General features: G+C 33.4%; 1 protein-coding gene across 32 annotated transcripts in view; it reads right to left on the bottom strand.

Annotated features, from left to right (window-relative positions):
- Positions 1-15000, bottom strand: part of LOC144966370 (uncharacterized) — a 141447-nt gene that overhangs the window by 55529 nt on the left and 70918 nt on the right. For all 32 annotated transcript variants that reach the window (XM_078902716.1, XM_078902717.1, XM_078902738.1 and 29 more), the window contains exons 10-25: positions 14425-14511; positions 13866-14049; positions 13464-13510; positions 12968-13076; positions 12016-12228; positions 10646-11655; positions 9150-9780; positions 8654-8775; positions 8142-8297; positions 7404-7526; positions 6336-6560; positions 5109-5269; positions 4506-4786; positions 3911-4069; positions 3290-3520; positions 2390-2602 (exon numbers count right to left, since the gene is read on the bottom strand). In XM_078902716.1, coding sequence (XP_078758842.1) covers positions 2390-2602; positions 3290-3520; positions 3911-4069; positions 4506-4786; positions 5109-5269; positions 6336-6560; positions 7404-7526; positions 8142-8297; positions 8654-8775; positions 9150-9780; positions 10646-11655; positions 12016-12228; positions 12968-13076; positions 13464-13510; positions 13866-14049; positions 14425-14511 — 3952 coding nt within the window. The remainder of the gene's footprint in view (positions 1-2389; positions 2603-3289; positions 3521-3910; positions 4070-4505; positions 4787-5108; positions 5270-6335; positions 6561-7403; positions 7527-8141; positions 8298-8653; positions 8776-9149; positions 9781-10645; positions 11656-12015; positions 12229-12967; positions 13077-13463; positions 13511-13865; positions 14050-14424; positions 14512-15000) is intronic.

The following is a 15000-nucleotide window of genomic DNA, read 5'->3' as shown; positions in this document are numbered from 1 at the left end:
TTATAAAAGATACCTTTTGTATTTTTGCTATCTCTTGTATCTTGAATCATGGATTCTACATGGTAAAGAGTAATAATAGTGAATAGCAAGAGTTTTATTTTCTTATAACTATTTGTAAATATTTCAATTTTTATTTCTTTAGATATTATTAACCCTTCTAATTATTTCAGAGGGATTTTACAAATATCTTACTTTTTTAGGTTAAACATAATTTTAAATACAAACAACTTTTATTACAATAATAAAAAAAAAATTTTAAAAATTCTGCTGAATGATTCACTGTGAACTATTATTCTTCTATGGCATCTTTTTATCAGTTTGTATCTTTCTTTAATCTAGAAATGCTTATCAAGTTGATTTATGTAATTAGAGGAATGATAATATTTCTTACCTCTTCTTAGACTTAATTTCTCATCCAAACCACACCGTTCAGCATGACAAATATCAAAACATGGAACATCATCTAATGTCATAAATAACACACGCCATGTTTTCATTAAATAATAACATGTAAGTCACGACCGATTAAAACCAGCTAGATAAAATTCCATGCCCTTGGTAATCCACTTCAAAATTACAATTACTGCCTTGTAGAGACCACTTAATTAATTCAATAATCGTGTATACTTAATAAATGAATGATCAGGCACCCATTTATAAGTCGAATCAAGTGATAAATCAGTTGATGAATGAGACTGATGATATTCTCGGAATACAACTATAAAATTATTTTTTGTAGCCCCTCTACTGATAACTAGTTACGAACATGCAAAAACTGAAGACTATCTATTGAAATACTAATTACTAATGTTTAAAAAGACGATTTCATTTGCCAAAATATCAAAGAGGCTATCAAATTTTGAACAACGTTATCTAAAAAAATATCCCATCTAGCTTGAGTACCATATTTGTCTCATTTCTCAACAATTTAAACAAATTACATCACTTTGAGATCATGCCAGTAAGACAGCTATTCAAAAACAAAGTAACCAGTGTTGGGTGAAACCATCATTAGAAAAATTATTTTCATTCTGAATATAAAAAAAAAGTAAAAATAAAAACATTACGGCAAATGAAATCAAAAATTCAACACAGTACTATTTTTTTCAAAATTTATTAACAGTAAAACCAGTTGCTTTTTAAAATGATAAATCTGTATTTCATCACTCCCACTCCTCCCCCAAACTTAAAAGGGTTGAAAATCTTCCACCAGTGAGTCATCTTGTTAAAAAAAATGATTGCTGAGTCAGGTATTTATATCTCAAGATTCTTATAATTCTCGAACAAGAAAAGTTACATGAAATAATTTCTAAATATTTGCGAATCTAGATTACATTTAAATAAGGTGTTTTAAATCATTTACATTCAAATAATTAAAACATATATATTTTTTTTTTTTTAATTCATAACAATGCTCTTTTTTGGAAAATGATCTGGTCCAATATATTTCTTTGATTCATGTGGCTTCAACATACAGAATAAAATTTTTTGTGAGATTTTCATAAAACAGCCTGCAGTAATAACAATCCTTGTATAAGTTTGAAATAACTTTTTGAAAATCCATATGAAGGTGTTATAATTATATAATGTATATGTGATGTGTTACAAATTAACTATTAAGTTAACAAGGGATTTAGTATTTCACACCAAAAAAAATAATTTCCAAGCCTCACTATTTCAGATTCAAAATTCCTATTTAATTATATGGCATAACTTAAAATATTATAATCATCATGCATTGATAACATTAAACATATAAAGTAATAGGAAATATGCTGAAGTAGAATGAAAGGAAGATCACAACAATCAATGCAACATCATAATACAAAGAAAAAGCGAAAATTAAATTGAGCACAGGTGAAAAAGGGGCTTATTTCAATAATCCTACTTATCTTCACTTATGTGTGAAATAACGTTTGGTACTTTTATCATCTATTGAGCTGCTTAGCTAAAAGTTTTTTAAAAATCAACAAAAAAAACTTAAGCCCTTTTACATGAAATACTACTTTTTACTTTACTCATATTTCTGTTATTGTTCTTGTTGATATGGTCCTCTTGAATTCAAAGATAAAATATCTAATCCATTCAAATATTCATTGGACTTTTTACGGCTCATGGTTTTTTAAAGCAAAATTATAAAATTGAAAACTTTAACTTGATCTCAGCCACCAACGTCTCAAAAAGTAAACCCCTAAAGCACTGAGAGGAACCATTACAAAATAGAATTGAGACTGATTACGACGATGACGTGCAGGTCTGTTAAATGACGATTGAGAGGGTAATGATGATGAAGATGATATTGGTGAAGCTGTTGATGAGGATGATAATGGGTCATGTGGCATATCTGATGAAGAGCAAACAGATAAAGAGGAAAAATTTGGTAAAAAACCTTGCGTCTCCTGGCCGACATTCTCCCTAAGAAGAGTTTGTTGGTGTGAGAGTTCTTCACGGACAGCATCAATTTCAGATTGTGATCTCTGGAAATCTTCCAGTCGTGATCGCGTCAAGTCTAACTCCACAATGAGAGCCTCTCGCTGCTCTTCCAGAGTCTGGACCTGTTTTGAGTTTGCGTCACGATCAGCAACAAAGCCAGCAATCAATCCTTTTCATTTGGGAGAAGAGAAAAAAAAAACTGGTCTCATAAAGTTGTTTTCAACAATAAACAGAATGAAATGAGTCAAAACCTTAAAACAAGACTAATGAGATTATCTATCATCATTACTTATTTTACTTACTTATCCTCTTCGTGCTTCAGCTGAACATAAGGCCGATATAGTAGATCTCCAACCATCACGATCTGCTGCCAGCTTTGATATCTGTCCTCACATAAACCTCTGGGCCTTTGTGTCATGCTCCGAGGTCCTTCTCCACAAATCCAAGGGTTGCCCACCTCCTTGTTCCCTGTGGGTCCATTTCAGGGCGACCTTTGGTATATAGCAATATGGAGGACATGGCCAGTCCACCTCTATATTCTTCTCTTCACAGGAAGAGATACATGCTCTAGCTTTGTTCTCTTCATCAAGTTGCTGTTTGAAATGTAGTTTTTGGCCAGCACTTGTTTTGGAATATGTCAAGCTTTTTACAGATGCTCTTTGCCAGCTTCCATGTTTCAGTACCATATAGCAAAACAGGATTTGAGAAATCTGATCTTTGTTTTGGTCTGCCTGTGAGTATCCTCTTTGACTTATCAATCATTATTAATAAGGGATAAAAATTATCAAAACTTGATAAACTAGCAATAGATTTTTAAAATTTAACATTTTATTTTTGAGTAAAAACGTTTTACTACCTTCTGCTTTATGGAGTTCTAGCCCCAAATATTCCTTGGCCTCAATTTCAGCAGCCAACTGACTGTTAAGCTCAGATCCTCTAGACTGTGAAGCCTCAACATCCCTGGCCCTTGTGGCAAGAGTACTAAGCAAGTCTTCCTGTGTGCTCTTGGCTTCATGGAGCTGAGTCATTGACTGTTCCATCAGCTCAAGCAACCGATCAACAGCAGAAGTCAGCCGTCCTCTTGCATCTAATAATAAAAAAAACATGGTGCAATAATCTTTGTGCCTATAGAAGTTCTTCAAATTTTCAATAAGAGCCTGAATAACCATCTGGGAAAAGTTAATTATCATTTAGAAGATTAACTGCATTTCTAAAAAGAGACAAAACATCTCATTGCAAGTACTTTTCAAATATTTTGATTTTAAAAACTGTATCAATCACCATCTATTTTTGAGGTAGTAGGACAGAGAACGGTGGGGGTGACAAAGTTTTTACTAATTTTGAGTCATAAATTATTTATACCAAATGCCTTCTTCATGACACAAACGAGAAGTTATATCGCTGCTTTCAAGTAAAAATCGTTAACAATCATAATTTTTAATGGAATGTCAATAATTACTAATAATGATATGCAAACCTGACAAGATCTCTTCCCCTTCAGCATCCAAATCAGGTCCCACAAAGATACTCTCAGCTAGCCTCAATGAAATCTCCAGCCCTTCATCCGTGGCATTGGACAAAATACTAGTGTTGTCAAGGGCATGAGAGTCATGGCTAGTGTCCACATCAGGAGATGCTGGGAAAGGCATGAAATAATTTACAACAATGTAGATACCCAAACTCTTCTTAGAGTTTATCAAAGACTTGACTTATAACTACAAGGTAATTTAATCAATCTGTATAGTAAAGGAAGAAAATAATTTCAATAAGTAAAATCAGGAAAATCAAAACCGTGCTTTATTTCGATAACTATTATGTTGACGGCTTTGCCAGAATGATTATGATTTCATAATATTTTTCATTCATCTTATTTTCAAGCTAGGTGATATAGTTTTATACTCAACATAACTCTAAATATTTAGTTTTTCTTATCTGGCTCAAGAAGTATAGGGAATCTTGATTATTTTTTAAAAATTAAGTATCTAGTAAAAATTCTGTGAGATTACAATCAGAGCAGACACAAAAGCATTTTGTAGCATCATAACATCAGAAGGTGAATTTTTAAATGGTACCTCCTTTCAAAAAGTCTGCAGGTGATCCCTGACGACTAGACTGTGAGTCACCATTTGGTCCGTGCCTCACTCCTAGTTCAACACTGGCAGCTCTAGAGCTGGAGCCATCACCTGAGTCGCCACTTGGACTTGGATGACTCTGCTGACTTTGACAACGAGGTGTGCTACCCGATACAACCTGCTTCAGCTTGCGATTGATGTTATCCTCCACAGTTACATAGGTTTTGACTGTGTCCGATAGAAAACCTAGAAGGCGATCGTTGGTGTTTTGGATACTTTCTCTGGGTGATTCAAGAGTAAAAAGATGAGTTTTTTAAATTCTAAAGAGTTGTAGTGACTGGATTTCACTTTACAGTTTACAGTTAGTTTGGAGAAAGAGTATAGAGTTCCATCGTTGAAAGCACTAAGACAAATCCCAGAACTTTTTTTTTTTTAATTTTTTCATTCTTTTTATCTTTCACCTGCTTAGAATTGAAAGTCCAAGAATCAATGCAACATTTTTCTCATTGTCATGTCAACTCAGCATATAGTTTGATCAAATTTTTTTTTTCAATGTCCATTTTTGAAAAATTACATACTTTTATTCAATTATGAACTCCTCACCTTTCAGTCTCGATTCTGTCCAAGTCTGACTGCAGCATAGAGATAAGAGCTGGATCTTCTGCCTTTAGGGTTGTATTGTGGGGAGAATGCAAGGGAGACCCAGGAGATGAATCCTGTCTTTCCACTAACTGTTGGGTCAGACGTTCCACTTGAGCTGTCAACTAAATAGAACAAAGGAAGGTATAAATGTATAGTTGTGTGCATAAATATATCAAGTTAAGAGCGAACTATAGCCTTCAATTTCATCCACTACATTTAATAGCATATCACCATGTATTTTGATTTATCTGTCACATCTTACACAATCTTTACATAACTATTATTGACATATTGAAAACAATGGTATTATACAGCATGCTGAATCAAAAAAGCAAACAAAACTTGTCTTTTTCATTTAAAGAAGATGGTTGACATTTTGTCTTCAAACAAAATTCAAATTACCAAGCTAATAAAAATTAGAAAGGGTGGAAGCTTATCCAAACCAAGTGTAATCTGAACTTAGAATCTTTTAGAGACGCAAATAAGCAGCGGCAGCTGTTTGTTTGTTTGTTTGTTTGTTTGTTTTTAAGGATTTTACAGCACTTGTGACGCTTTTAGGTCATTTCAGCACCAGTATGAAGGTGAAAAATGGGTTTATCAAAAAATCATAGATTGACAAATAATAGCAATCAAAAAAAAAAAAAAATTAAACAGATGGGACTGATTCAAATAAGAAAAGGAGTAGATTCCAAGAGCAAACGATCAGTGTAGGGACTTAGTTTGAGATGATGTATTAATAATAATAATAATAATAATAATAATAATAATAATAATAATAATAATAATAATAATAATAATAATAATAATCACTTTTCACTGCTTAATCCATACATAGGCTCTAAGGTCACCTAAAACTCTCATGACACATGATAAGACGTATTCAATGAACTGTCTACAAAATATATTCAAAACAAAAACTATGATAGTACGCAACAAAGAGATGATTTACAAGGGGAAAAAATATCATCTCCCATAACTAATATTAAACATTAAGATTGTTTTCCCCTCAGCTAAGGACTCTGGCCAGGGCGATGTCTACAGCTAAATACAACATACTGTCTTGTTGAATGGATTTGAACATAAAGAGGCAGAGCAGTGTTAAGACAACTCGAGAAAATCATATTCAGATAATTGTCAAGTATTACACGACATTTACAAGAACTGTTTGACTATCAACCAATAATTTACCTGTTCAACTTTCAATTCCAATTGTTCCTTTTCCTTCAACGAACTCGGTGAAGGAGAGGGTGCTTCTACAGCATCAGAAAAGTCTCTAACTTGGAGGGTAGAGATCTTTTCAGCTTCAGTTCCCTCTTCCTCGCTCTCTTCATAGGAGATGCCAGGACTCTTGAGTGGTGTGAACGATTCTGTACTGATTTCACTGCCCGGGGACTCAGAATTCAACTCTTGATGCTAGCAGAAAAGAAATGAAAATATAATTACAATAAATAGTAAAAGTAATTTAAAAATTGATTACAAAAAGAAATTAAACAAAGTCAAAGTTGGAATATTGTCCTTTTAAATAAATCTTTGGTTGTTTAAAAATATTAAAAGGACATATATGTGATGATTAAATGAATAAATCACGTTAAAGCAATTATCTTGAGGGGGGAAAAACCGTTCTCTGTCATACAGGGTTCAAATTTTTAAAAATAAATAAAAATAAAACTATAATATATTTATAAAATAAAATTATATCTTACAATTATATTAAATTGCACTTCTGTGTTATGTAAACAATATTTCCAGCATACCAAATACCAAATTGTTTGCATAGATCGGCCAGGACTTTCTTGACTTGTATGCTAAATGTTTTCCTTAATTATATTTTCATCAATTTTTAAAGGCAAGAGAGATTATGCTGGATTGTTATATTTTGTCAGAGCAAATGAATACCCATACTTATGGGAAAGAAATTTTCTTAAAGCCCTTCTTCATTTTATTCTACTCTCTCAGCACCAATATGACAAAATATCAAATTATATGCAAGGAAACCATGAAACAGTTTTCAGCAAAAATCAGAAAAATAAGTGGAGAAGGCACTTATATTAATGATAACAAGAAATGAAGTGAGTAGAAAAGTGCCAGAAAACAATAGAGAATAAAAAAAACTTTGCGGCGATGAGGATTTGTACCCGCAACATAACTGTTACGGCACCATTGCAGAGCCATGAAAGGGATGCTCTACAATCAACGCCATCCACCACTCTGGCACATTTCTACTGACTTCATTTCTTGTTAAGCAAAAATCCAGACCTGTGTAGGAAGAGTTATTTCTTCAATTTCCGGTAAAGTGCTGTCAAGGGTTCCCTCATCACTTCCTCGAGGAGTAGCTTCTCGTAACAAGTCCAAATCTCTACTCAATCTCTCAATTTCTTGCTATTTAATCAAAATAGGGTGACAAATAGGGTACAAAAATGACCAAAAGTGATCGTGGTTGTGAATACATAAAATACCAAAATCAGTTACAAAGGATGTGCACTTGTTGAGATGACTATAGATGCAAATGAAAGGCATATAAATGTTACTTGTACATTTATACAAAATTGAGCATATATTTAATCTTTTAAAGAAAGCTAGTTTTGTTTTAATTTTTCATTAATCAAGTGTACTACAAAGATCACAAAAGAAGAACAAATGGAAATACGCCAACTGCATTAAACAAAAACTTCCAAAGATCTGCTCATTCTGTTTAGTTCAACAAGTGTCCATCGAAATAAGAAAAAATAAATAATTAATTTTTCAAAATGACAGGTGAAATAAGGAAGGTGAAAAATGACTTCATGAACAATTACATTGGGTTGCATTTTTTTTCTTATCAAAGAATTATTAAATTTAAATAAACATTTCTATTGGTGAAATTAAAAGCATGCTGTTAGCTGCTCTCTTGAATCATAAAGCAAGGAAAATGTGACACATAAAAAAAACACATATACACACAATATCTGTACACAGTTGCTAATATTTCAAATAGATAAAGTGCCATAAACTCACTTCATAGTCACGAATTCTTGTCTCAAAATGTGATTCAAGGCTAAGCTTCAAATCTTTGAGTTCCTCTTCATGTCTCTTCTCTGTCTTTTCATCTTCTTGATTCTTGTCTTCCATAAAATCTCCCATGAGCTTGCGATGATGCTCCATAAACTTTTTCTACTCAGAGAAAGAAGCGAAAATTGAATAAGGGCCTAGATGGCTGTAATATAATTTATTGGCGTTTTTTTCTTTAAACTTTTTATTTCAATGATACCCTATGATTGATCTATAAAATACAAGGCTGCCAGAGGCTATGAAACGCATGATAATTATTTTTAAAATGAAATAAAGAACAAAATACATAGCAAAAAACATTTTGGACTCAACTCCAATAAAATCAGTTTAAAAGATAATAAAATACTATAACGCTGAAAAGGTTTAATTTGAGTACCTCCTCAATTCAACAGTGAGTTAGTCACAGCATTTATTTCAAATGGCAATTCATGAAAAGGGGTATTTTTATAGTGACTAACCTTTTCCTCCTTCAACATTTCATCAAAGTCCTTCTGGATCAGAGACTTGGCCAAATCTAACTCCTGGTCATATTTGTCTTTCATTAGATCATTCAACTCGGGATGATCCCCACTTTGGACTCCTGCAACAATATCATGAGGGAGATATGAACTTCACTATTTTAGACATATTACTCAATGGATTGCTTCATGACCTAAAATAGATATGTTTTTCTTTCTTTTTGTTTCTTTTTTTTTTAACATATGGACAAACAAGCAAAGGATTAGGAACAATATAAAAATCACTAAATCTTCTTTGTTAACCACGAAAAACAAAAAAAGAAAAAAGAAAAGAAAAAAATTGGTGCTTTTTAAAATTAAAATTTGATTGTTAATAGAACTGAAGAAAAAATATAGATGAGCTCAATCAGAATATAATGACTTAAACAAGATATCTTCAAAGACAAAATATTTCTATTACTAAATTTTCAAAGCCTGAAGTATGTGAGTCACTTACCTTCCATCAAACGATCATATCTTGCTTCTGTTTCATTCAACTGACGTTCTAAGCCTTCAACTTGTTGCTGATGAGCAGTAGCTAATGATTTTCTCTCCTCATTCAATCGCTCAATCTCAGATGTCAATTGAATAACTTTAGAATCATATTCTTCCCTCATTGCTTGCACCTCTTTTTCCATATCAGTAAGAGGCAAAGCTTGGGTCACTGGAGCAGAAGACAGGGTAGGACTACAAATTGGACTCAAAGTAGATGTCACTTTAGAGTCATCACTCAGGTTTTCATCAATTGCATCATCCTCTTTGGGATCTGAAGATGCCATTACAACAGTCTGAAGTTCAAAGTTTGCTGTCTGAAGGAACATGTTATTAGAAGACGCTTCCATGATGTCATCATTAGCTGTCTCAAGAGTGGAAAAGAGTTTGTCACTGATATTCACATCTGAATGCTGAGTCTGGGTTTGTTGTTGCAGTGGAAGAGATGATGATGATGATGGTGCCTGTGAGGATTCTTGTTTCTGTGTTAACTCTGCTGCTTGTCTTTTCAGCTCCACATCCATTTGGACTTTGAATTCAGACTGCAAAGTTTCTACTTCCACTTGCCTCTCATGTTCTAGTTCCTGTCTCAAGTTCTGAAAATTGAAAATAATACATATTTTTCTAAACTGAGTGGTCATACAAAATAGCTGCTCATAATATAAGGTTCTTAAAAAAAAAGTTCATTCTTATATTGAAATCAAATAACACATCATCATTTAACGATTTTATAAAATTAATCATTTTGCGATTAGGAACTGTACTGCGGACCTACCAATTTTGCAAAATGTCAAATCGGGAAGTTTAGATTATTCAAACTTGAGCCTGCTCTACTGACAACTAATAACAAATTTAATGGTCAAATGAAAGAAAATAATACCTTATAGTTACATTACTATTTTGTAGAGTATGTTTTGTTTTTTTTTTGTTTGTTTGTTTGTTTGGGTTTTTTTTGTATCTTTTTTTCGTTGTTTTGGGGGATTTTTTTTTTTTTTTTGGGGGGGGGGGGGGGGGGGGGGGTGGATTTTCACTTAAAATATGCTTTTCTTATAAGATGATGTCATCCTGTTACTATTACCAGATCTAAGTCAAATGGATACTTGAAAATGAGGCACCATATTACCATATTATAATATCAATCATAACCATGGTGATTAAACTCTATTACCATATTTCCCAATTGTTGTCATTCACTTTTATTTTCATTCCTTTTTTAAAATAATAAAAATGTGAAGCCCTTATCGGGAAAATCTATCTGTAATCTGGAGTTAGGGAACAGGGCAACCAGAGCAGGAATTTCCCAATCAAAAAGGGAGGGTTGGCAGATCTGGTAATTAAGTATTTTGTTTTACACATCTTAAATTGAACTCCTAATGTTACATTCAATTTTTCCACTTCTGCTTAAATCTCAACAATAATTTTATTACTGTTACATATATCTAGTAAAGACAATAAAATTACCTCCAACATTTCCAAGTGTTCATGTTGACTTTCCTCAATACGACTTTGAAGCTTTCTTTCTGAAGCTTTAACTTCTTCCAGCTGCTGATTCAAATTCTCCACCTGGTCTTTCAAACTAGATAGCTGATCTTCCAAACTACTACTTGTTTGTAAACTGTTACTGCTATCATTGTTGTTGTTGTTATTGTTGTTATTGGCATTGCTATTGTCAGGTGTAAATTCAGACTCCACAGAATCATTTGCAAAAGGGATTGTACTGTCATGCTCATCTTCTTCATTGTTTAATACCTGATTTCTGTCTACCTTTACATTATTATTAGATGCTGAGTTAGGTTCGCGAGGCGTGTCTGTGCTATCTAAGCTTCGTGGTGTATCTTGAATCTCTTCTCTTGCTGATGAGAATGAATCATCAACGCTTTCACAACTCATGGAACCACGTGTTGCAGAACTTTTAGACCTAGGAGACTCTTTTTCAAGCAAATCTCTGTAAAGTTTTTCGCTTTCCTTTTTCTCTTGTTCTAAAGTTTCTATAACATTTCTATTTTCTTCAACGAGCTCTTCCAGCTGGTTACATGCAGCCTTTGCTTCTTGTAGTTCTCCTTCTAGTTCCATCACTCGTTTTTTAAATCCATCATCATTACAATCAAGGCAGGTCTTTAGCTCCTGTATCTGGGAATCACGTTCTTTCAGTTCTTGCTCCAATTCTTTAATCCGCACAGCTGTGTCAGTGGCACTAGACCGAGGTGTGTCTGAATTATCGCTATCAGTATCTGATGCAGCTGGTTGGTTGCTGACTTCTTTTCTCTCTGCATCCAATAAGCCATTGTCCAAGCCTAACCTGGCATGCACCAGACCTGAGATTTGATCCTCATACTTTTCCTTGATACAGTTTATTTCCCTTTCAAATGAAGCCTCCATTTCTTGAACTCTCTTTTCATAGTGGTTTTTAAGTTCTGTTTGTTGCTCTTCATATTTCTTCCTTTCTTCATCGGATAACTTATTTTGCTCAGCTGAAAAAAAAAAGAAGAAAAAAAGGGAATAAAGAGATCCTTGATCATTTCAATAATCTTCCATGATTTTGGATCTCATAATAAAAATCCTTTCAAAATTATGTGTAAAAAACCGTCTTCTATGTCAAAGAAGAACAGCATATAAAACAATTTTTGCTATTTTTCACTGCTTAAAGAATATCACAATTAGTTTTTCTTCAAATAAAAAATTAATCTTTCTTTCTTTATTAGTTACATTTCATTATCAAAATACCATGAAGTAATGCTATAGAAACCGAATTGTTCCACAATTATTCATATAAAACATATGACACAAGCTAAAAAGTATCAACAATGAAAACAAAGGTTGTCAATACACACCATCTCTGGCTGCCAGCATCTCTTGAAAAGAGGCTACCTGTTCACTGTACTGTATCTGCAGTGCCTTCAGTTGTTCCTCTAAGTCGGCCATTTCTTGTGTCTGCTCCACAACACTCTGAGTCCTTGACTGTAGCACGGACTCATAATCACCCAATAACTGACTTCGCAAAGAGGAAATTTCTTCCTGTTGATTCAGTAAAAGGTTGCGTATTTCTGGAAAGATAAAAACAGCAATGCATGAGGAGAGAAAAATGTATTCACTACTTCTAACAATAAGTTTTGAGAGAAAATCAATTTATAATCTCTTTGATTGTATTTGAATCAGTAGAAAAAGTCTGAATCAAATAATGATACTCAAGAATTGTTGGGGTTTTTTTAAACTAAAAGAGAATGTGAAAAGATTGGTAAGAAAATTAATTTAGGACAACAGGAGATTATCCTGGCTAGACAGATTCTTTATAATTTTTTTATTTTATATAGACTGAAAGCAAAATTCCAAAGTGATAATCAAGAAAATATACTAAAACATTTTTCATTTCGATAATTCAAAAGTAAGATGAAAGCAATGGTTACAATGGATCTGTAAATTATTATTACAAGGGACAAATGAGGGCGACAGAATTAGTGGCCTTCAATCCCTGTATATAATCTAGGACTTATTCATGATTAATGCATTTTACAGCCACTTTTTAAAGGCACTTCATGTGATCTATCATTATCATATTATGTATTTGACCAGCTAAAATGTTATTTTTTTATTTATTTCTTTATTTTGTAATTAAGAGATGGAAAGACAGTAATTCAGTTGTAAATGTAGCCGGCATTAAAGGGATGGTGTAAATAGATTGCTATTCTTTGGACAGGATGAAGGTCACTCGTGTTGAGCTCTTTCCAAATCGAGAATAGTCCCCATTGTCCCTGGTTAAAATATGAATTATCTAATCGTGCTCACCCTGTGATAATGAACCATAACTGTCGTTTCCACTTGATGATTCTGTATCTGGCATCTTGGACGTTTCTACATGTGCTACGATCTTGTCATCTAGAGCCTGGCTAATTTTCTGTATGAGTGAAAATGAAAATGTCCTTCAATTTAATTTAAAATGCAATATTCTTAATAGTGACCGATAAATAGCATCTTTATTAGCATTTTGGAAAAAAATTTTCGTGCATGACCACCGTCAACAGTTTTTGAACAACAGAATTTTTAATATTTTGCTTCTGTGGCAATTTATCAACTAATATTAAATTCATGAATAATTTTGTGGCAATCTAACATCATAAATGTACCCAAATACAAGTTTGTTTACCTTGTTTATTAAATGAGCTTTGATAGTAATAAACAAATTGGATAAGTTAATGGATTCACGATGAGGTGTATAGGAAGATGGAGGAGGAAGAGAAGGAGAAGGAGAAGGAAGAAGAGGAGATGACATGTTGAGACTTACCTGTATCAATTTGTTATATCTTTCTGTGAGAGAGGAGTCCACATTGTCTGATGAACAAACAAACCAATAAAAAAATTTTAAAAGGATTAAAAGTAAGCTAAGGTACAATGATCTTGATAAGTATGAAACAAAATATACTCAATGCTGTTTGTGAAAGAAAAAATATTACCCATAATTTATATCATAACAGCCACCATCACCAACACCACAAGCATCATCATTATAATCGTCATTTTTATCGTCGTCTCTATCAATATCACTGTCATCGTCATCTTCAACATTTTTGTTGTCACAATCATCATCATCATCATCATCATCATCATCATCATCATCATCATCATCATCATCATCATATAACATCATAGATGTGAATGATTTAATGTACAAATAATTTTTCTTCACCTTTGCTTTGGTTTGCTGTCATCTTGTTCAGCCTCTCCTTGTACTCCTTCTCCATGCTGGCCTTCATTTCTTTCATCAACTCTTCGTGCTTGGCCTCCACAGCAGACACCTCCAACTGACTCTTGCTTATATACACTTGCTCTAGGGCAGTCTTCACTGCCATCACCTCCAGGGAGACATTTTGCTATACAGGACAAAGAGCCAAAAATATCATAATGGAGGAAATCATAAATGGAATAGCAGAACCATTACCCTTGATATTCCTTATCAAGGCAAAGAATGCCAGACCCTTCTCTAAAAAGTTATGGTAAATTGTCTTTTTAACATTATGCGTTTGTTAGTTCTTGTTGACTTTTCATTCATTGTTTGTTTTTTTTTAATGAAGTACATTTCACATTATGAATACCGACTTTGAGATTAATTGTTTACTTGGTGTTGAGTAATGCTAGAGAGTAAATCAAAGCATCAATGTGTTAAAAGAGTTTGATGAATGCCTGTAAACAGCTGGGCAGATCGATTTGACTGTTAGCGTGTATTGTATTTGGCAATTGTATCTCACCTGATATTTGTCCTCCAGCTTGGTGATGAGCTGATCCAGAAGATTCTTCTGGTCCCCGTCCAGCTTCTCGCGGAATGTTGACATGAACTATTGTCACACAGAATTAAAGAAAGAAAACAAGAAAGGGTTGAATGATTGAGTGAAGCAAACTGATATTGTTATAAAGATGAAAGCAAGAAGAGAAGGACAGTGAAGTACACTAATAAAGCAGCATTTTCGCCAGCAATTTTTAACTGGATTGACGCTTGACAAATCAAAAATATTTAAACCAAAGGCTTCAAAACAAAACAAAAAAACAAAAACAAAAAAAAACTCTGGCCAAAATGAAAAAAAATAAATGTTGTTTTTATCCGCATAAGGGATGCAAGAGAAAAGAGGGGAGGTGATACATGGTGATGAGATGATTGATTAAAAGAGGAGATTAAAGAGAATAAGAGAGGGTATGAACCAGGGATGGGTAGAAGGAAATGGTTGTAAGCGAGAAATGGAGAGGGGGGGGGGGAACAGAAAGAAATATGGAGAGAAAGAGAAAAGGTGGGGGAGAAGGAGGGGGGGGGGGGATGGAACAGAAGGTTG

Source organism: Berghia stephanieae, chromosome 2 (genome assembly GCF_034508935.2).
Source record: "Berghia stephanieae isolate SIO BIC M18660-M18661 chromosome 2, UCSD_Bste_1.3, whole genome shotgun sequence".
NCBI classification, from domain to species: Eukaryota; Metazoa; Mollusca; class Gastropoda; order Nudibranchia; family Aeolidiidae; genus Berghia; species Berghia stephanieae.
This window is presented reverse-complemented; position numbering and strand designations above follow the sequence as displayed.